The 22,199-nt window shown below is 41.6% G+C and overlaps 1 protein-coding gene across 1 annotated transcript in view; it reads right to left on the bottom strand.

Annotated features, from left to right (window-relative positions):
* Positions 1–5,675, bottom strand: part of SSPN (sarcospan) — a 44,081-nt gene extending 38,406 nt beyond the window's left edge. Inside the window, exon 1 of the mRNA XM_006075154.4 lies at positions 5,342–5,675. Coding sequence (XP_006075216.3) covers positions 5,342–5,617 — 276 coding nt within the window. The 5' untranslated portion in view covers positions 5,618–5,675. The remainder of the gene's footprint in view (positions 1–5,341) is intronic.
* Between the last annotated feature and the right edge of the window lie 16,524 nt (positions 5,676–22,199).

The raw sequence follows: 22,199 nt of genomic DNA, 5'->3' as shown, positions 1-22,199 counted from the left end.
TCATCCAACTCTGGATTTTGATGGGCTCTTTTGAGCAACATTTATCTGGTTTGCCAGGACCTAAGTCCTAAAAGTGAACTATGCTTTGCAGTGAAATGGTGTCTAATTAAAGTTTGATGAGTGGATTCCACCCTTATTCTACAGTAACACAGAGACATGCACACTGAACTCTCCACATACCGTTGTGTGTATCCTTTAATGTTGATGGCAGTCCTTCAGGGTGCAACACAGGCAAGTGGACCCAGGTAAAAAACACCCTTAATAGAAATGTCATGGGCAAGGCTAATTGCAAGAAAAAGTCTAGAAAACATCCATTTCCTCAGACCAAATTGAAAGTAGACATCATAATGGCAATCTATGAAACTATTAGACCAAATATTAGGAAAACCTATACCACTGCTCTCTTTGTAAAAAGGTAAGGTTGCAAATGTTGACATCTACCATTCAGCCACATCAATCCCAATTTGTCCTAATTTATTCAAGTTAGGGGAATACAAAATAAATCATGTGACTTCTTGTTTCTTTTTTAAATCCTGCAGTCATCTTATAATCTAAAATAAAATATCTCAATAATGCTAAGTTAACATATTCTGAATAATTTTGAAACTCAAGAGCCCAAAATGGAGTGATAACACACTCCTTATTACTACCTCTCAGTGTTTTTCAGCATTATCAATAAACTTAAAATTCTCTATTTTGGAAAACACATTTGTAAGTCATTTTTTTCAAACCATAGTTTAAAGTGGATTTATACAAGTTAAAACAGAAACTCTAATAATAAGTATGGAATACAGTTCAATTCAACACACATTGGATACCGTCATGTGTCAGAATACATAATGGCCCCATGGACACCTAATAGACTTAAAGAGAATTACCTGCTTTACTTTTTATTTGATCATCCCCAAAGTCTATGCAGGGCTTTCCAGGTGGCACAGTGGTAAAGAATCCACCTGCCAAAGTAGGAGACACAAGAGACATGGGTTCGATCCCTGGGTCAGGAAGATCCCCTGGAGTAGGAAATGGCAACCGCAGTGTTCTTGCCTTGAGAATCCCAGGGACGGGGGAGCCTGGTGGGCTGCCGTCCATGGGGTCGCACAGAGTCGGACACGACTGAAGCGACACAGCAGCAGCAGCAGCAAGACTCTCAATTATTATAATTCATAAGATAAGTCTTATGAATGATATTAAAGAAAAACAACATTCTTCCCTAAAAGCCCTTTTCTTAAATTTTCTAAAGTGATTTATGTAGTATATATCTCAGGGATTTTATTCCAGGTAGACAGGGGTAGGAGGTGGGGTATGTGAGCAATGGAGCAAGAGTGAGGAAAACTAAAACCACAGTAAGGCAAATAAGTTCCCACTTTTCATGGGAATATTCCCTACAAGGGCCAAGAGACTAACAAAGACTAAACATTCCCATTGGGATGAGAAGCAAGAGATTGCTCTTAAATTGACTTCAGAGTAAAGATGCCAAAGCAAATAAATCACTGTAAGTGAAATACTTTGAAAGGTAAATGGACTTTAAAAATATTTGCGTAGGTTAAATTTTTTAATCGGAAGTATTCATTACTGTCAGATATGATAAGGCCACATGTCCATCAGGATCTCTGGAGACCTCCTCCTAGTATATGATTCATTATTTTTAAACCAATACCTAGCTGGGCAGACATCCCCAACAAATGTTACTGAGTGAAGAAAAATAAGCAACGATTCAAACATGTTATGCTTCACCTAAACCAAAATTGTATTAAGTGAAATGGAAGTAAAGGCCCCAAAGTTCTCAGATTTCTTCAATCCACACACAGCTTTTCATCAAGAATAATTCTGGAATGACAACAAACTCGAATGCCTATTCAACCCAGCTACTCAAGCCATTAATAGAATAAAATGCTGCGCACACTTGTGTTTCCTAGGATCCCCTTCCTCTAGCCAAATGAATCCTCAAAGACCCTGGTTGACTTTGCATTGTCCCTGTGAAGTGACTTCCAACCCTCAAGCTACGTAGAAAAAAATTTAAGAGAAGAATGGCTCTCTTACAGGTTACATAGCTTCCATAGTGGCTCCATTCTTTTTTTTTCTTTCCTTTATGAGAATCTTTTGTAATTGAAGTAAAAAGACTTCAGTCATCTCTCTGGTGGAGAGTGAGAGGTAAGTAAGAAATAAGCTGTTTTTCTAAAATTCCTTGACATAAATCTCAGATCAGAGAACACCAATGTCTTTTTTTTTTATAACTAGAATTTCACTGCATATTCCTCAAGTCACCCAGATACTGGTCACGAAGAAGTTGCTTAAGTGAGTTTATCCGTATACTTAGATTCTATCACGGGAATGGTGATACCCAAATCCCAAAGTAATGGGATAGCAAGCCTTGTACAATGAAGGAAGTATCATGGTCAGAGGCAACCAATACAAACAGAAATAGAGGAGTGAAGCAGGTCAAGCTGTGGATGAGGACGGTGCCTCAGTCTAGGTGCCCTGCTTGAATTCAGCATACATTCCAGAAGCAGGTTTGACTCTGCCCTATTCGCAGGGAATGTTGACCTGTACTTTGGTCTAGCATGTCTGCTAAACAGGGCAAACTTTCCAGTATTCCTTGGCGGATATACCAGGCCAGAATCACTCCCTGTCCCTAGGGAAAAATGACCCTGAGGAGGCTCTTTCCCCCCACCCCACCCCCCAAGTTAGTTTTTAGAAACCTCCAGAGAGATTCAGAACGTTTTTTCAGTTTTTCAGTTCAGTCACTCAGTCATGTCATTCAGAAAGTACTGGACTCAACGAATACCGCTAAGACTGCTAACAGTAACTTGGCTGAGATCAGAGAAAGGTGAGATGGCCAAGCTGATACCTCCTTTAGGGTTCAAACTGGTCTTGGAAATGCAGCAAGTCCAAAGTGACTGTTCTTCATGATTAGAGATAAAACAGAGCCAATACTACTTCCAAGAGTGCTGCTACCAGTGACTGCCCCACTCTTTGCTAATAAAAGGCGCAAACTCACTGAACATGTACCCCAAGTCAGGACTCTTAAGTGTAAGAACATGTATTCCTTTATCTATTCCTCAGGACAACCCTAAGAGGTAGGAATAATTATTAACATTTGGATTTCATCAATGAAGACACAGAAGCCTGGAGAAGTTAAATGAACTTGCTTTAACTGAGTTATTCACTTAGATTTATTCAGCGAATAACAGCGGGAGGTGGGGGTGGGGGGCCGGGTTCGTCTCCAGGCAGAGTTCTGCTTCTGTACTTTACCATCCTGCCTCCCTGCCTTTTCTCTTCCTTGAAAACTTGGAAGAGCGCCCCAGGACCAACCACAGACAGCGTGACAAGGACAAGCATGGTGTCTGTGGGAAACAGGGACAAGTTGCCTACAGCCTTCCTCCAGCTGGGTTGAATTTTTCCTCACCAGGCTCCTCAGGGTCCCTCCTCACTTGTCTCAGGCCAGCTCCACTAACTGCTCTGCTCTGCATATGCTCTCCGTTGAAAGAGAAGACTACAGATATCACCACACAAATATCACTACCAGAAAACTCCAAGTGGATCCCAGATCATAACCTAGAAAACTGGAAAGAAAAAAAACAGAACTGGCTATAGATAATACTCTTTGCAACACACCCAAGGAGCTTCCTGGGCAACTAGGAACATGTGATGCTCCTACAAGCTGCTCATGAAATTTCAGAGTTGCAAGGCTTGTACGCTCCTGTCTTGAACATTAAGACAATTTTTTCCCCAGCTAATCTGCTTTTTCGGTACTGGACTTTTTTAAAGTTGGAGTAAAGAATGGATAGAAAACACATTTGCAAATAATATTCAAAACCACCACCATATGAGAAGTTTCATTCCTTTCTTCTATGAATTCGCCTAGCCTTAAAGAACAGACATATTTTTCCTCTGAGTCTGTTGACAGTCACTGAAGTGACTAAAATACCCAGTATATCTTAGTGAAAAGCTATTTTTAAAATCACTTGATTTAGAAAACTCCAATCATGATAATTTCATGGGACTTCTTAGTACACAAATTAAAAGTTTTAAATTACTCTGCAAGAATTTGAGAGTTCAAATACTCTTAATTAGAAAATATCTGCATCAATGCATATTTAATCAGGTGTTTTTAACATCTGCCCCTGATACAAAATTATTTTGAGGGTTGTTTTGTGAGTGATGGTTCTTCTGGTCAGTAATTACAGTGAGGATGCCATGTGAGACTGGGAGTCAGAAATGTGGATCCTGGTCCCTCCTGGCTCTCCCATGCCTCACCTCTGGACTTTGAGAACGTCATTTAACTTCTCTTAGCCTGTTTCCTCATGTCCACAGATAAATAACAGTTCCCACCTCAAAGCGTTGTTCCATAGACCAAACAAAATGATGCAGGTGGAAGAGATTTTTAGTGACCCCGAGGCAATATCATATAATATTAAAATTACAAACTAAATGTAGGAGTGGCCTGGCTTAGTGAGGAAAGCACAGATGTATTCTGGAGCAAAAAGGTATCAACTTGGTTGATTTACCAACCTTGGTTCTCTCAGTTGAGAAATGGAAGGATAAGAACTATCCCATAAGACTGATGTGAGGGTTAGAAATAATATGTAGGGCCTCTAGCAGGACAGGCCCAAGTAGGTGCTCAATAAATGGCACCCCTTTCATATCAGAGAAAACGTTTAATTAAGCTAAGTATGCTGTGTGCAAACACAACAGCTGAGCGGGGTTCTGCTTGGAACAGTACATCCATTAGCTGGGTCCCAAATAGACTCCCGCCTCGGCCAGCGCCCTGGGTTTATCCCACTTTAGACTCCAGTGGATTAAGGCTGTGCTTGCTGTATTCGCATTTCCTGCCTTCCACCACTGTTTTCTAAAACTTCCTAATGGAACCTCCGATTTAAAAAATAAAATCAATTCTACCCAATGGGGCCACTCCACGCACAGGGTTTTTCCTAACTTGCTTTCACAAGATGAACTTATTCACTTTTTTGCTAGTCCTGGAGGGAGGAGGGTGGGGTCCGTGGGGCTAGGAGAAGGAAAGATCCGAAGTGGATCTGCTGTTGTTACTGAGAATGTTCAAAGTGACCAGAATAAGCAGCCTGGGCCTCGGCTCCCCAGCTCCAGCGCCCGAGGGTCAGGAGTGTCGGAGGCGTTCGGAGCCGCAAGCAGGACAAAGGCACGAGCCCCGCCGCGCCGGGCCTGGGCAGACCCGGTCCGGCGGGCATCGGTCACTGAGCCGCCGCGAGTTAAGAGGCTTGTTGCCGGGGAAGGGCGCATGCAGGTGGGTTAGTGGTAACTCGACCATGCGGCGTGGCATTCCTGTCTGGCAAACGCGCTCAGGCAAAACAGACTCGATGCTTACAATGATCCCAGCCCAAAATGGAGTGTCTCTGACTAGCAGGGAGGAGCTGATGCCGGCCATGAGGAAGCCCACCACGGTCACGGCGATGCCCAGCGCCAGCTGCAGCAGCGCGAGCAGCAGCGGGAACCGGCAGCCACAGCACTTCCGGGCCTCCTCCCCGCTCTCCTTGGGGGCCCCCGCGCCCCTCTTCGGCCCCATGTCGTCGGTCCCCGCGGCGTCGGCGGCTGGCGATCCCCCTTGGCTCCGCGCGCCACGGCCGGGCCGCTCCCTGCCCATGGCGGCTGCGGGGGCGGCAGCGGCGGGGGTGGCGCGGGGCGGGTCGCGCCGGCCCGGCTCGGCGAGTTACGGAGGCTGAACAAATATGGAAAACATTTGGAGCGACTGGCCGCGCCTCCGAAGGCCACGGGGAGCCCGCGGCGGAGGGGGAGTCGAGGGGGGTCGCCAACTGCCAACGCGCCGGGCAGGACGCAGCGCCCGGAGACTCCTGCAGGGTGGCCAGGCGCCTCCCAAACCCCGCACTCTTTGAACAGTCTGCGTGTGCGCGCGCGTGCGTGTGTATGTGTGCGCACGTGGGGGTGTGCGTGCATCTGCGCGTCTGTGTTTGGTGTCTGTTTTCCCCACTTCAAACCCCAGGATTTTTTCGCTTGTGTTTTTGTTTTTGTTTTCTGAGAGGTGCAATGCAAGGTGACGAATGTTTAAATCACTTGAGTTTAATTAGTAGACAATTTAATCCAAAAGAGGCGTTACTAGGCTCCAAGCTGTGAAGTCGTTTCCAGAAGTTAAATTGTTCCTTATTTTCCAACCAAGGCCTGGGCTCTTTCTTTTTAAAGTTCTGCGATGCAGCTGACAAATCAAGAAGTTTTTCCTACTGAGGTATTTGCTTTTGAAATGACTGTTTATAGAGATTCTCGGCTAATTGGGAATTCTCTCACGTGTATTTGTTTTTAAAAGCTCCTGTACTCGTTTATGCAAAGTCCCCAGCCAGTCTTTGCCAATCTCCACAACGGTGCCTAGGGGGATTATTATACACCTTGAAAGCTGAGGATTTAATAATTCTGTCCATATTTGAGATATGTTTAACTCACCTACAGTGTACTAGAAAAGAAGGATGCTCAAGGTAGATTTGGTCCCTGCCTTAAGTCACCAAACAAATCAATAAAACCAATTATTCTTATTCCCACATAGCTCTCCTCAGTAGCACTTAGAGCAAACTTCAGTAAAACCACTAAGAAATGATCCCATCACTTTGAAGTATTTATATCTACTTTGGTATGGTCATTTTAGCGTTCAGAGAGCTTTATTAAAAACTAAGTGATGTTGCCAGGATGCTAGGATAAAGGCTCCTCCTAGATTGTTTGCTATCAGCTAATTTAAAGAAAAATCTAACTCCTTGCTTTGTCTCCAAATAAGAAACTAATCATCATCAGCTTTTCCTTGGGCACCTTACAGTATTAAATATATTCTTATTTTATGAACTGCAATGTTTTCCTTATACCTTCTTTCTGGATCAGGCTTCCCAGACTGCTCAGTTGTAAGTGGCCGTGCAGGAGATGTGGGTTCAGTCCCTCGGTCTAGAAGATCCCCTGGAGGAGGAGATGACAACCCACTCCAGTATTCTTGCCTGGAAAATGCCATGGACAGAGGAGCCTGAGGGGCTTCAGTTCCTGGGGTCGCAAAGAGTTGGACTCGACTTAGGGACACGGGAGTCCTTCTGGATTAGTGAGAAAAATATGGTCCATGGAACAAATGCAGTAACTTAAAAAGCAGAAACCAAACTGCACATCCCAGTGCTCCACCTAGAAGCCATAGAAGCAGCACTCACTCTCACAAGAGGAGCAGTGGGACGGAGGAAAGGTCGCTGTCAGCTCTGGGGCCCTTATGCCATTAGGATTTTTAGTGAGAACAAATGAAAGCTCTTGCTACACCAAGGTACCCACGTGACTTGTGCCTGATTGAGAATAACCCAAAAGACCAAGTTTTTCTACATAAACCTAGAAAACATTTTCAGGAAACTAACTACCTGGAATTAATTATTTGTTCTTAGGGATGATCCAGCTACCAGTTGCTGCTAAGTCACTTCAGTCGTGTCCGACTCTGTGTGACCCCGTAGACAGCAGCCCACCAGGCTCCCCCGTCCCTGGCGCCCTCCAGTCAAGAACACTGGAGTGGGCTGCCATTTCCTTCTCCAATGCATGAAAGTGAAAAGTGAAAGTGAAGTCGCTCAGTTGTGTCCGACTCTTAGCGACCCCATGGACTGCAAACCACCAGGCTCCTCCATCCATGGGATTTTCCAGGCAAGAGTACTGGAGTGGGATGCCATTGCCTTCTCCCCAGCTACCAGTTACTGAGTGTCTATTCTGTAACAACCACATGCTGCTGCTGCTGCTGCTAAGTCGCTTCAGTCGTGTCCGACTCTGTGTAACCCCATAGACGGCAGCCCACCAGGCTCCTCCGTCCATGGGATTTTTCAGGCTACTTTATTTCCTGACTATTACTCCTTACAAACACCTTGTAATTACAGTTTCTTCTTTTAACGATGAAAAAATTGTGTATCGGAGTTATTCACTAACCAGATTATTGAGTGAAACATCTAGTTAGGGATGAGTGAGGGGAACCAAATATGAACCCTTGTAGATTATCTGTTTTATTCATTTCCTGTAAACAAACAAGTGGGAGAACTGTTTAAATCATTTGTGATGTGAAACAATTTAATGATCATTGTTGTTTGTCGCCCAGTTGTGTCTGACTCTTTGCGACCCCATGGACTGCAGCACGCTAGGCCTCTCTTTCCCTCACCATCTCCCAAAGTTTGCCCAAGTTCGTTGCTTCTGTGATGCCATCCAGCCATCTTGTCCACTGATGGGCCCTCTTCTGCCCTCAATCTTTCCCAGGATCAGGGACTTTCCCAATGAGTCAGCTGTTCGTATCAGATGACCCAAATACTGGAGTTTCAGCTTCAGCATCAGTCCTTCCACTGAGTATTCAGGGTTGATTTCCCTGAAGATTGACTTGTTTGATCTCCTTGCTGTCCAAGGGACTCTCAGGAGTCCCTTAATGATCACAGGTAGTATTTTGTCTATCACAGAATTCACTATTATCCTTGAACCTAAGAGTATTTGAGTACATTACAAAAAATATGTTGATCCACCACCATAATATATATGAGAGTTGATTGAGACCCTTATTTTTATTACTGACTTATAGCTAGATACAAGCTTTATTTGCCGACCATTCTGCTGGGTTATCAGTTAGCTAAGAATATTCTTAACCTTTTCCTCAATACGTTAAATTGGAATAGGTAAACAAAATAATAGGATACTCCTGTAGGTTGGTCTTCTGAGTTTCAGAACTAGTGTGGCTTACGGTGGCACATGAATTATTATAATGAAGGCTTACTTTTAATTGCCTAGCTGAGACAAGTTACAAGTAGCAGTGAACAACAGCCCAGATAAATTGCAATCCTTCTAGTCTGATTAAAACGGCCAACTTCAATTTTCAGCTTCCAGTGGAGGAAGGTGGCAGTAGCGTGGGGAGCCTTACACTTGCTCAGATTCTCAACCAAATTCTTGAATCTGTGTCCAATGGGGGCCTGGTCTTTGGCAATACCACAAGGGAGTAGTGATGAGGATGATATTTTCACTTCATTGATGTTACGTAGTAGAAACAAAGGAGAGGGTGAGAAAAGTTGTCAGAAGGTTAGTGGCTTCCCTGGTGGCTCAGGAATAAAGAATCCACTTCCAGTGCAGGAGACATAGATTTGGTCCCTGGGTCAGGAAGATCCCCTGAAGAAGGCAATGGCAACCCATTCCAGTATTCTTGTCTGGGAAATCCCATGGACAGAGTAGCCTGGCAGGGTACAATCCATAGGGTTACAAAGAGTCATGACTTAGTGACTAAACAACAACAACAAAAGTTATAGAGAGCAATCAAGGCTAAAATGGGATCAAAGGGTCTTTAAAGACAACAACAAGAAAGCTCTTCCTTTACATTAAGCCCTTCCCATGAGAAAAATCACCATTTCCAGTTCATCATATAGTTTAACAGAAATGAACAGGATTTTTTTAGTATTCATAAATTATAATGTTTCTGTTTTATAGGTTAAGCAATAACCTCTTCAGATATTTATATTACTGGGAAAAAAAGGCAAAGTAGAAAGAAATTGTCTTCAGATACTCTATTAGCTGCTTCTATTATTCAAAACTGACAGAGATTATAAATTAGAAATTGCAGGAGGGTAGGTAATATAAGGCTTGAGATTATTTTGATCCTCTGGGGAAAATAACAAAAATAAGCTTAGTATTTCTGTTTGCTGTATTTCAATATTATTTAGACATATTTATGCTTCAGGATTTCAGAACTGGGAACAAAATTAATGTCATTACAGGAAGTCCTTAGGAAATATTAATACAACTAGAAATAATCCAAATCAAAATGATCTTAGATTCACTGAGAACAAAAAGGTTTCATAGAAATTATTACATTTTCAAGGTCTGTGTCAAGTTTCTTTAGTATATAATGAACTCTATTTTAAATGTTCAATTAGATTTGATTTAAAGAAGTATCAGATATTCTACCGGAGAAGGCAATGGCACCCCACTCCAGTTACACCTGCCTGGAAAATCCCATGGATGGAGGAGCCTGGTAGGCTGCAGTCCATGGGGTCGCTGAGGGTCGGACACGACTGAGCGACTTCACTTTCACTTTTCACTTTGATGCATTGGAGAAGGAAATGGCAACGCATTCCAGTGTTCTTGCCTGGAGAATCCCAGGGACGGGGGAGCCTGGTGGGCTGCCGTCTATGGGGTCACGCAGAGTTGGACACGACTGAAGTGACTTAGCAGCAGCAGCAGCAGCAGCAGCAGATATTCTACAGAGAACAATTGAGAGCCCATTTATGATTCAAAGCACCATTGACTTCTCTGTCTTATCTAAAATGACATGAGATATTGCTGATGTGTGTGTGCACACAACAAATAAAATCTAATTTTTTGTGTTTTCTTTATTTATATATCATTAATTCTAATGATATCTTCTGGCTCAATTTTTCTCTAAAGAATTGACCCATTTATGATCTTTGCATGGCAATTTGTGTTCTCAAGTTAAACATCATATATGCAGTGTACTCTCTGTGGTACACAGGAGTCTTATAACTTTCTTATTCTAGAGAATTGATAGTGATAACTATCAATTCTTTTCTAATGTATTCCACCTCTTTATATGATGTTATTTATAATACCAAATTATTCTATATGTAATTTTGTAAATATCTTTGTCTACACAATTTTGATGTGTCCACTGCATATAAGGCAGAAATAACTATTTATTATAATTAAGAAATACAGGGAGAAGAATGGACAAATTGTGGTGCAATCATACCATGAATACTACTTGCTAATAAGAAGGAATGAACCACTGATATAGGCAATGACTTGAATGAATCTCACTAAGAGTTTGTTGAGTGAAAGAAACTAGACAGAGAAGACTATACACAGCATAATTCCATTTATATAAAAACTAAAAAGGCAAAATCTATGATAATTGCATTTTAAAAGTATTTGTGGAGTTGGGATGAGAGAAGGACCAGAAGGGAACAGGAGGGGATGCTCTGGGGTGCTGGAAGTCTTTTATATCCTGGTTTGGGTAGTAGTTACATGAGTGTTAACAACTGTGAAAAACTCACTGAACAACACTTAAGATCTATGCATATTATTATTTGTAATGACATCTCAATTTTTGAAATGTAATAAAAGGAGAAATATGGGAAGTGATTGTATATCCATTGGTTATTAACAATAGAAAAAGTAAAGGTTTTTTTTAACCTGAATTATCTTACGAAATTCATTTTTCCCATGCCATTCTGATTCTTCTATTGCTGTATAATAAATCACTCAAAACTTAAAAACTTACTAGTTTGGAATAATGGTAGTTCTTGTGGGTTAAATATTCAAATAGGATATAGCAGGGATCGTTTGTTTTTCACATTTTCTGGGATCTCAGCTGAAAGACTTAAAGACTGGGGCCTGGAACTATTGGAAGTATTGACTGAGGCAGAAAGATTTATTTTCCAGGTGGTTCCTTCATCTGGCTGCAGGTTGGCTCCTTTCCATGAGGCCTCTCCCTGCATTGGCCATTCCACGGGGTTGGTTGAGTGTCTTCAAAACATGGTGGCTGACTTCAACAAGAACAAGAGATTCAGAGATTGAAAGAACAAGACATAAGCTATCCCTTTTATGAAGCAGCTTCAGAAGTCACTTAGCAACAATCAAGCCACTTTCTCTTCTTTAAAAGGGATTCATTCAATCCAGATCACATGTAAGGGGAAAAGAATTAAGATCTGTCTATTCAAAGAAAGAGCAGTAAAGAATTAGAGTATTAATAATGAGAACCCACTGTATTGCACAGGGACCTCTACTCAGTGCTCTGTGGTGACCTAAATGGGAAGGAAATCCAAAAGAGAGGGGATATATGTATATGGGCTTCCCAGATGGTGCTAGTGGTAAAGAACCAGTCTGCCAATGCAGGGGACATAAGAGAGGTGAGTTCAATCCCTGGGTCAGACAGATCTGGAGGAGGGCATGGCAACCCATATTCTTGCCTGGAGAATCCGATGGACAGTACGGTCCATAGGGCCGCAAAGAGTCAGATACGACTGAAGCGACTTAACACATACACATGAAGAGGAAGAAAGAGGAAAAGCTGTAGCAAAGGGGATAATTTAAAGTTGAGGAAAAGTCTGCCTCTCTTTTTATCGACAATTGATCAGATAAGTTCCTTGAGGTGGGAGAATTAGTCAAAAGGAAAGTCCCTTCACAGGCTGAGATAGAAGGAAAGAATGTAAGATTAGATAAAACACAGGTTAGTGAGCAGGTGTGGGAGGAAGGCGGTTGATGGAATTTCTATCTTCTGGCCTTGTCTAGAATATTCAGACAATGAATGTAGTCTCAATATTCTTCTAAATGATACAGAGCCATTCTACTTCCAAAGCCATCCCATAGCACATTTTACCACTGTATCTCATGGATAAGTTCTAATGAAACTACATTATTTTCTGAAAAATTCCTCTGAAAGAACAAAACCCATTGTTTTCTATAAAGTACAATAATAATGATGTCTGGGATTTATATGCATATATAGATATATACACACACATGCTTACATATATTTTATAGGTTACGAAGTACTCAAATGATTACTCTAAATCTAACCAAAACCCTATGAAGTTGAAATTCCTTCAGGGGTTTAGTGACTTGCTCAAGGCTACATTTTTTAAACCATTCTTAAAAATTATAATTACAATGTTTACAATGTTGTGTTAGTTTCAGGTGTGCAGCAAAGTGATTCATATATATATATATATATATATATAAAACATACATATACAATATTTTTGTAGATTCTTTTCCATTAAAGATTATTACAGGATATTGAATATAGTTCCCTGTGCTATAGAGTAGGTCCTTGCTGTTTGTCTGTTATATATATAGTAGTGTATATATAGATATACACTTTCCAGATAGCTCAGCTGGTAAAGAATCCTCCTGCAATTTGTGAGACCCCAGTTCGATCCCTGGGACAGGAAGTTCCCCTGGAGAAAGGATAGACTACCCACTCCAGTATTCTTGGGTGTCCCTGGTGTCTCAGACGGTAAAGAATCTGCCTGCAATGAGGGTGACCTGGGTTTGATCCCTAGGTCAGGAAGATCCCCTGGAGGAGTGCATGGCAACCCACTCCAGTATTCTTGCCTAGAGAATCCCCATGGATAGGGGAGTCTGGCAGGATACAGTCCATGGGCTCACAAAGAGTTGGACATGACTGAGCAACTAAACACAGCACAGTGTGTATATGTTAATCCCAAACTCCTAATTTATCTCCCCCCCACTCTTGCTATCCCCTTTGAAGGCTACAAGTCCTAAGCACCAACTCCACTGCTCTTGCCACTTATATTTTAGCTGAATGACGTGGAATTTTTTTCAGCTTTATTGAGATTTGATTGGTACACAAAAAAATTGAACAAAATTACTGTATATATCTTGATGGATTTTTATTGTTTTGAGAAATAGCATTAATACATTGCACACACAGGCAGTCATGCATGGTAAAGGCAAATGTGTGCTAACATATATGTTAAATATGCTCACATATATGTTAAACATATATATTTAGGGCTATGCTCTCAATTCTATTGTGTGAGTTTTCCCACCAAGCAATTCTCCAATACCAGCTGGCTGTCCCACTATTCAACTCAGTTCTGACACTGTCTATCCAGGTACACCATCAGAATCTACAGGTTAGGGTGGTCCCACAAGACTGCCCCCACTTCATATGCAAATTGAAAGTACAGATGGTAATCTGTACTCCTGACCCACTGATGATAAATCAGAGGTTTCCACAACTCCTTTCTTGGGGTCCATGAATTTAGAACTCAGGAAACGAGTTTACTCACTAAATTGCCTGTTTATTACAAAGGATATTAACAGACACAAACCAATAACCAGATGAAGAGATACAACGTCAGGTTCCTAACAAAGGAGCTTCTGTCCACCTGGAGTTTGGGGCCATTCAGTGTGGCACATGGAAGCGTTCTGGTTCACCAACCTGGAAGCTCTCCCAATTCTTTTCTTTTCTGTTTGATTTTTTATGGAGTCTTCCACCAGGAAAGCCCCAGAGACATAGGCCTGATTGATTAAATCAGTGGCTGGTGGCTCAGACAGCATAGAATCCTCCTGTGATGTGGGAGACCTGGGTTTGATTCCTGGGTTGGGGAGTCCCTGGAGGAGGGCATGGCAACCCACTCAGTATTCTTGCCTGAAGAATACCCATGGACAGAGGAGCCTGGTGGGCTACAGTCCATGGGGATGCAAAGAGTCAAACAAGACTGAGTGACTAAGCACATTGGTGATTGGTTCAACCTCCATGGTGGGAGGGGGCGGTGGAGGGGGCAGGGCCATCTTCCCTTGGGATCTTGGAGTTGGGACTGAGAATTCCAACCCTCTAATCACATGGCTGTGAAAGATGATGCTGTGAAAGTGCTGCACTCAATATGTCAGCAAATTTGGAAAACTCAGCAGTGGCCACAGGACTGGAAAAGGTCAGTTTTCATTCCAATCCCAAAGAAATGCAATGCCAAATATGTTCAAACTACATCAAAATTGCACTCATCTCACACGCTAGCAAAGTAATGCTCAAAATTCTCCAAGCCAGGCTTCAACAAAGTGAACAGTGAACTTCCAGATGTTCAAGCTGGATTTAGAAAAGGCAGGGGGAACCAGAGATCAAATTGCTAACATCGGTTGGATCATCAAAAAAGCAAAAGAGTTCCAGAAAAACATCTACTTCTGTTTTGCTGACTATGCCAAAGCCTTTGACTGTGTAGATCACAACAAACTGTGGAAAATTCTGAAAGAGATGGGAATACCAGGCCACCTGACCTGCCACTTGAGAAATCTGTATGCAGGTCAAGAAGCAACAGTTAGAACTGGACATGGAACAACAGACTGGTTCCAAATTTGGAAAGGAATACGTCAAAGCTGTATATTGTCACTCTGCTTATTTAACTTATATGCAGAGTACATCATGCGAAATGCTGGGTTGGATGAAACACAAGCAGGAATCAAGATTGCCAGGAGAAATATCAATAACCTCCAATATGCAGATGACACCACCCTTATGGCACAAAGCGAAGAGGAACTAAAAAGCCTCTTGATGAAAGTGAAAGATGAGAGTGAAAAAGTTGGCTTAAAGCTCACCATTCAGAAAACTAAGATCATGGCATCTGGTTCCATCACTTCATGGCAAATAGATGGGGAAACAATGGAAACAGTGAGAGGCTTCATTTTTGAGGGCTCCAAAATCACTGCAGATGGTGACTGCAGCCATGAAATTAAAAGATGTTTGCTCCTTGGAAGGAAACTTATGACCAACCTAGACAGCATATTAAAAAGCAGAGACATTACTTTACCAACAAAGGTCCATCTAGTCAAAGCTATGGTTTTACCAATAGTCATGTATGGATGGGAGAGTTGGACTATAAAGAAAGCTGAGCACTGAAGAATTGATGCTTTTGAACTGTGGTGTTGGTGAAGACTCCTGAGAGTCCCTTGGACTGTAAGGAGATCCAACAAATCCATCCTAAAGGAAATCAGTCCTGAATATTCATTGGAAGGACTGATGCTGAAACTGAAACTCCAATCCTTTGGCTACCTGATGCAAAGAACTGATTCATTTGAAAAGACCCTGATGCTGGGAAAGATTGAAGGAGGGAGGAGAAGGGGACAATAGAGGATGAGATGATTGGATGGCATCACCAACTCAATGGACATGAGTTTGAGTAAGCTCCGGGAGTTGGTGATGGACAGGGAGGCCTGCAGGTGTGCTGCAGTCCATGGGGTCACAGAGAGTCAGACAGGACTTAGCGACTGAACTGAACTGAACTGAACTGAATCATGTAACTGGTTCTCCTGGTAACCAGCCCACACCTTTAGGTGTGTTCCAAAAGTCATCTCATTAACATAACAGAACACAATTTTGTAGCTTTCTCACTTAGGAAATTCCAGGGATTTTAGGAGCTCTGTGCCAGAAACAGTGATGAAGACCAAATATATATCTTTTGTTATAAATCACAAGATCATAAGTGCTTTGTGCATAGATATTCCTACCAAGTCCCAGGGTAGTAAGAACAGAAGTGGTGTAGAGTCTGTACCATAAACATGGTGTGGGCAGATATCTTGGTTTTTAGTCTCTATTGTTTCCACAGTACCCAGCTCGGTGCCAAGAACACTGTATGGTTTTAATAAATATTTATAGATCCTAAATAGTCATACAATTTACACACAAGATTCATCTTGATTCAGATATTTTATATATATAAAATATATCTTTAAAATCCTTGAACTGCATATTTTGTCCATTTTTCTTTTTCTTTTAAGAGTTGTCTTTAAGAATAACTCAACCAAGACAGCTTGGTTGAATTCAAATCAGGTTTTCTAAATAATAACATTAAAAACACCATGAAGTCATTTTAAATATCCTATGTGTTATAAACAAACCATATGATTTTCACTTTGACTGCTAATCTTCCTCTTTAGAGTAACTGAGTCACTGTCTGACTTTAAGCCAGACTGACATCCTTTCTCATTTTTATAATATGCAGAGTTCCATAGACTTTACAACTCCCTGCATTTGGTTCTATATCCAGTCATCACTCTCTCTAAAGACATTTTTGGCCCTAAGACAAACCTTTGTAGTCTGTTCTTTTCCCCCTACCATTCCTCTATGAATTCTCTCTCATATTTATGTGGCAGTGAGCGCAAACATTGGACTCAGACAGTCTGAGTTACAACTGAGGCTCTAATTCTTTCCAGCTGTGTTCCTTCACCTCTCTAGGCCTCGATTTCCTATCTACGAAATGTGAATATTAAAAGTACTTACCTCATTTATACTATGTAGTGTAAATATAATAGTTCATGCAAACACAGAGGACGTTTCCTGACATGGATAACTAATCAGCAGGTGTTAGCTATTATCCTAGCCCTGCTCTCTCTTCTAATTCACTTTTCCTTCCTCTGCATTATCTTCCTTTGCTCCTTGGTAAGTCTGTCCTTGTTTCTCCTGCTACACTCCCCACAGAATGTTTAACTCTCCCCATTGTTCTCTTATACTCAGTATCTGATAACTCTGAAATTTCAACTTCTGAATTAGAGATTTGCTTCACAATGTAATTTTATTTTTCCTCATCACCACACTCTCTACTCAGTCCCTTTTTCAGAATGACCTCTAGAGAAAGATGAGCCATCCCCCTTTCTTCTAGTGTTCTATTTCTTTAGAGTGCCCCCTCATCTGAGCTTTGACACCACCCCCTGCTTCAGGGAAGTGTATGTGGTCAGTTGCTAAGTCCCATCCAACTCTTTTGTGACCCCATGGACTGAAACCTGCCAGGCTCCTCTGTCCATGGGATTCTCCAGGCAAGAATACTGCTGTGGGTTGCCATTTCATCTTCCAGTCAGATCTTCCCAACTCGTCTCCTGTATTGGCAGGTGGATTCTTTACCACTGAGCCACCTGGGAAGCCTTTCAGGGAAGTGACCGAACTGAAATACTGTCTGTCATCCACCCCAGCCAATCAGAAAAGGATTGCTATTTTATTTATTATCTTTTGCTATGCCCCTTGTGAAGGTAACATAAAAATAAATAGGAAATTCTCACTTGATTTCTCCAAATGAGTTCAGATTATTTCACAGAATTATTGATATTGCTGACATTTCAAAAACAAAGTTTTGATCATCTCACATTAAGCTAGATTAGTGAAATCTTGACAGAAAGTTCACATTTCTCAAGTGTTATAATATTCCCTAAAAGAGCGTACATGGTATAGTATTTGTCAATGATTTTGGCCTAATATCTGTCTTTATGTTGGGGAATGACTCCTTACACATGCCAACTGCTGCCCACCCCATGATCACAAGAGTGGGCCTTTGGACAAGGTCTGGCCAATTGTAGTACCCCATGCCCCCTGCCCTGTAGCTAAAGGCCAGGGACATGAAGGACTAATTCAGTGCATGATTAATCAGAATTCTCCGACTGACATGAGATAAGGATGCTGGGATGGGGTGTGGTCCTCTCCTCTTTCAGAAGGAAGGCTGCCAGTTGTCGGGTTTCTTTCCCATAACCTGGAGGGGTTATTCCTGTGATAGGTGAGAATAAGGCCAATGAGCAAAGAGGAACAGAGGCTAGAGGAGCCCAAAAGATTGGGGGGTTTATGGAGGAGGTGAAGAGTAGAGAGGTTTGTTGACATTTGAGCCTCAGAAAACAATTGTACCTAAAACAGCTCATTGATGTTCTGACATCCCAAGGCAGGAGGTGGTCTTGCTCACACTGCACCATCACTCTTGACCTGCACAAGGGACTCTATCAGTATTAGCTGAATGGTTAAATAAGTAAACAAGACAACAAATATTCCTTTTGCTTAATTATTTTTATCCCTAGAAACTGAAGGTACCCTGAATAATGCACCTGCCCAGGTGAATCTCAGTTCTGCTGTGAGCATCCTCGCCTCAGCAACACAGGAGTAACAGGTGAGCAGTAAGTTCATTTCCAAAGACAGGAATGTTAAAATATCGGGGTGGGGTTTTCTCTGTCAAATTATATCAGAAGACACAAATTATGTCAGAAGATATGAAGCCTTTGTAGGGCAGGGTAGATATTTTATTAAGTGTCTATTTACAATACGTTTGCAATGTGGCAGATGAGGAAATGCCAAGTGCTATTTTATAATCTATACCACTTTCATCTTAGTTGTATTTGTATGAGTATTATGCTCAACTAGCTAATTATACTTGGAATATTTGTTGCTCTTTTATTAGCCTAAATCATAAAATTAAGTACTAGGTTAACAGATACTTGTATGCACTGCTTTTAAGCCAGAGATGTTGGTGGGAATCACCTATAGAATACTAAAGACATGTTTTTGATTTGAATGTCTGATTTAGTTATATTTTAGATGGAGTCTAGGTAGTTAGTCCATTTGGGTTGCACCCAATCCCTGGGTCAGGAAGACCCCCTGGAGGAGGAAATGGCAAACCACTCCAATATTCTTGCCTGGAAAATCCCATGGACCTAGGAGCCTGGTGGAAAACAGTCCGTGGGGTCACAAAGAGTCAGACACAACTGAGTATGCATGCTTGTGATTAAGTACCACTCTGAAAACCTGCCCAGAACACACTCCAAGCTAACTCAACACTCTAGCCATCACCTAAGGCAATAAGAAACATTCCTTTTTCAAAGATCAACTGTAACTTTTTAATTTTATTTCTTCTTGGTACTTCTTTCTCAAGAGTGAGCAATGTACAATGTTCTTCACTGAGTTCATTCAGTAAACATTTATTGACTGCTTAATATGGCCAAGTAAGCCAGCAGGCACTGATGGTAAAAAGGCAGCAGGTTCCCGCTCTCAGGGAGCTCACATTCAACTGGAGGGAGACAAATACATAAATAGAGAAGTGCAATAAAGTGTTACATGTGCATGGACAGACGTGTGTGTAAGGTACAGCAAGGCATAAGGGCACAGTGACACTACCAGAGTGCATCACAATCTAAGGCACACAGCTGGTGTACCTGGGAAATGTGTGGCAGAGCAGAGGGATCGTTCAACCTTGTGGATTTTTATCCATGGGTTGATGCTTGGATGTGAGATGTTGGACCTACTGGTTCAAACTTACCGCATCATGGCACCCAGTGAACAGCTCCTTCCTTATGCCTGGTCCTTGAAGACAAACCTTCCAAGTTTCAGTTTGGTGGTCCTCTACTTCAGGATAGTGAAGATATAATCAGACCAGGACACAGTGGGCGGAGCTGATTGATTCAATGTGTGTGTGCATGCTAAGTCGTTTCAGTTGTGCCTGACTTTTTGCACCAGGCTGCTCTGTCCATGGGATTCTCCAGGCAAGAATACTGGAGTGGGTGGCCATTCCCTTCTCCGGGGATCTTCCTGACCCAAGGATTGAACCCAGGTCTCTTATGTCTCCTGCTTTGGCAAACAGGTTATTTACCACTAGTGCCACCTGGGAAGCCCCTCAACCATATGGCTGGGCCCTCGGAGGACAGTCCTCTCTCAGCTCTCCTGAGTACTGAAGAACCAAAGTCTTGCTGGAGTTCATGAACCCCATGCCTGTCAATCATTTGCAACTTTCTTCAGCATCTATTTGTCACTTAGTCATATTTTTTTATGCCTAAGCCATCTGTACTAAGCATGTAATACATCATGCAGGTTTTGGGAAGGGGCATTGTTTTCAATATCATGCATTATTTTTTTTTCTGTTCCTAAAAGCCTAAACAATACATATTTTAAATCAAAATAATCTTCTTGTGCATCTTGTTTAGAGAGAGCTGAGAAAGCATGTGAAATGCTTATTGAAGGAAGCTGCTTGAGGTTTGATAAGAATGAAACTAGCACCTAGAAAAAAATTCATCAAGACGCTCAAAGCTGTTGCTTGGGGGCAGTGGGACATGCATGATTTTTTCCTCTTCTTCCTATTTTTCTATTGTTCATGAATGGGCACATTATATTATGATGTAACCAAAACAAAACACAAACCAAACCAAATACCCCCCTATACCCTTAGTTTTTAAAAGAAACTCACTTTAGTAGAGATTGAGTCTTACATTTATTTTAGAGTCACCTAAATAATGGAGAATTAGGTACAGAACAGATGCTCAGTTAAAAAGATATTACACTTGGTAGATAAAGAAATTCTCTCTGGATTGAATCTTCATATATTAATTGAATTTAGTTTCAATAATGAGATTCTCCCAAGGTTATATGTTTAAAAGAAAAGATAGGTATAATATAATAAGATAAAAGCAAAAATTTCTGAAAGTATGAGGGATTATAGTAAGCCAATGGTTCTTATCCTTGACTGTGTATCAGAATCACTCATAATATTCTTTTTAAATGTTTGTGACCAAGACCTTCCTCTGCTACTGCTGCTGCTGCTGCTAAGTCGCGTCAGTCGTGTCCAACTCTGTGCGACCCCATAGACGGCAGCCCACCAGGCTCCCCCGTCCCTGGGATTCTCTAGGCAAGAACACTGGAGTAGGTTGCCATTTCCTTCTGTAGACCTTCCTCTAGAGATTCTAATTCAGGAAGTGGGTTGACATACAGCATCTGCACTTTTCAGAGGTTCCATAGATAATCTTGATGGATAGCTGGGGTTGTAAGCCATTATCCCAAATGAAATTCATCAGTCAATCCAGGCACCAACTAATGCATCTGAAATGACCCAGGTCCTCCAACTTTGTCAATGAAAAGAAGGTAAACTTTTACTTAGTAAAGCTCTAATTGCTCAAACATTTGGAACTTTTCATTGGGAAATGTAGTAAAAAGATGATTGAAGAGCCAACCAATAATCATCCTTATTACTTAAGGCTTGTGTAAACGTAGCCTGCTAATTTTATTCTATTAAAGATTGATTGCTAACTTGGGACAGAAATGTAAAGTCAGGTAATCACCTTATCCCTCCCCTCCCATTATCTGCTCCGCATAGTGAATGCTGGGTTAGCTTCTATTGAATGAACAAGTGAGTGAGTGAGTGAGTGAGTGAATGGATGAATGATTCTGCTTCCTCATTTTCACTGAGGGCCTCAGGTTAGCTGTGCCGTTTGCCCATGGACTCACTACTAGTCGATGGCAGTGTTGTGTCTCAAAATCAGAAGGGCACATTCTCAGTGCTCCATTCCTCTCAACCAGCCACATGCTTTACTCATCTCCAACAAGTGTTGATTGTCCCAAAAGATTAATCCATCCTTCCAAAATACTGTTAGCTTCCATATAGAGTATTTAAAATAATGTGCCACACAGAGCTTAAATGCAATTCTATAACCTTAATTAAAAAAACTACTTAGAGCAACAGTAACACCATGTGAGTGGAACACCTTCCAAAGTGACTACTGCGAAAGAAACAAGTTGATCTCTACCTATAAATTCTGGTTTCTTAAAACTCAGTCTTTGATTTCTAAGCTGCACACTGTACCTTTCACTTATAAGTGTTCCAATGAGGGGCATCAATGTGCCAGGTTTAGCTACTAATTTCCATCAGGCCAGTATCTCACTGGACAAATTTGGCTCAGATCACCCTACAAATAATAATTAAAAAAAAGATAGCTAAACTTTGATCTGTGATTAATGGGCATCTCTGTTTTCACAACTATACGGTTTTAGATATGGTTGCCAGATTGCCTACCTAATTGCCTTGTGTAAACTGTCCTGTTGAATCCAGAGAAACTAGTTTTTTTTTTTTTAAATGCATTCTCACCACACCCCTTTTATAAGCCACCTTTGGGGAAATAATTATAAGAAAAAGGTATCA

Source organism: Bubalus bubalis, chromosome 4 (genome assembly GCF_019923935.1).
Source record: "Bubalus bubalis isolate 160015118507 breed Murrah chromosome 4, NDDB_SH_1, whole genome shotgun sequence".
Classification (NCBI taxonomy): Eukaryota; Metazoa; Chordata; class Mammalia; order Artiodactyla; family Bovidae; genus Bubalus; species Bubalus bubalis.
Note: the sequence above shows the minus strand (reverse complement) of the source record. Positions and strands in the feature narration are given on the sequence as shown.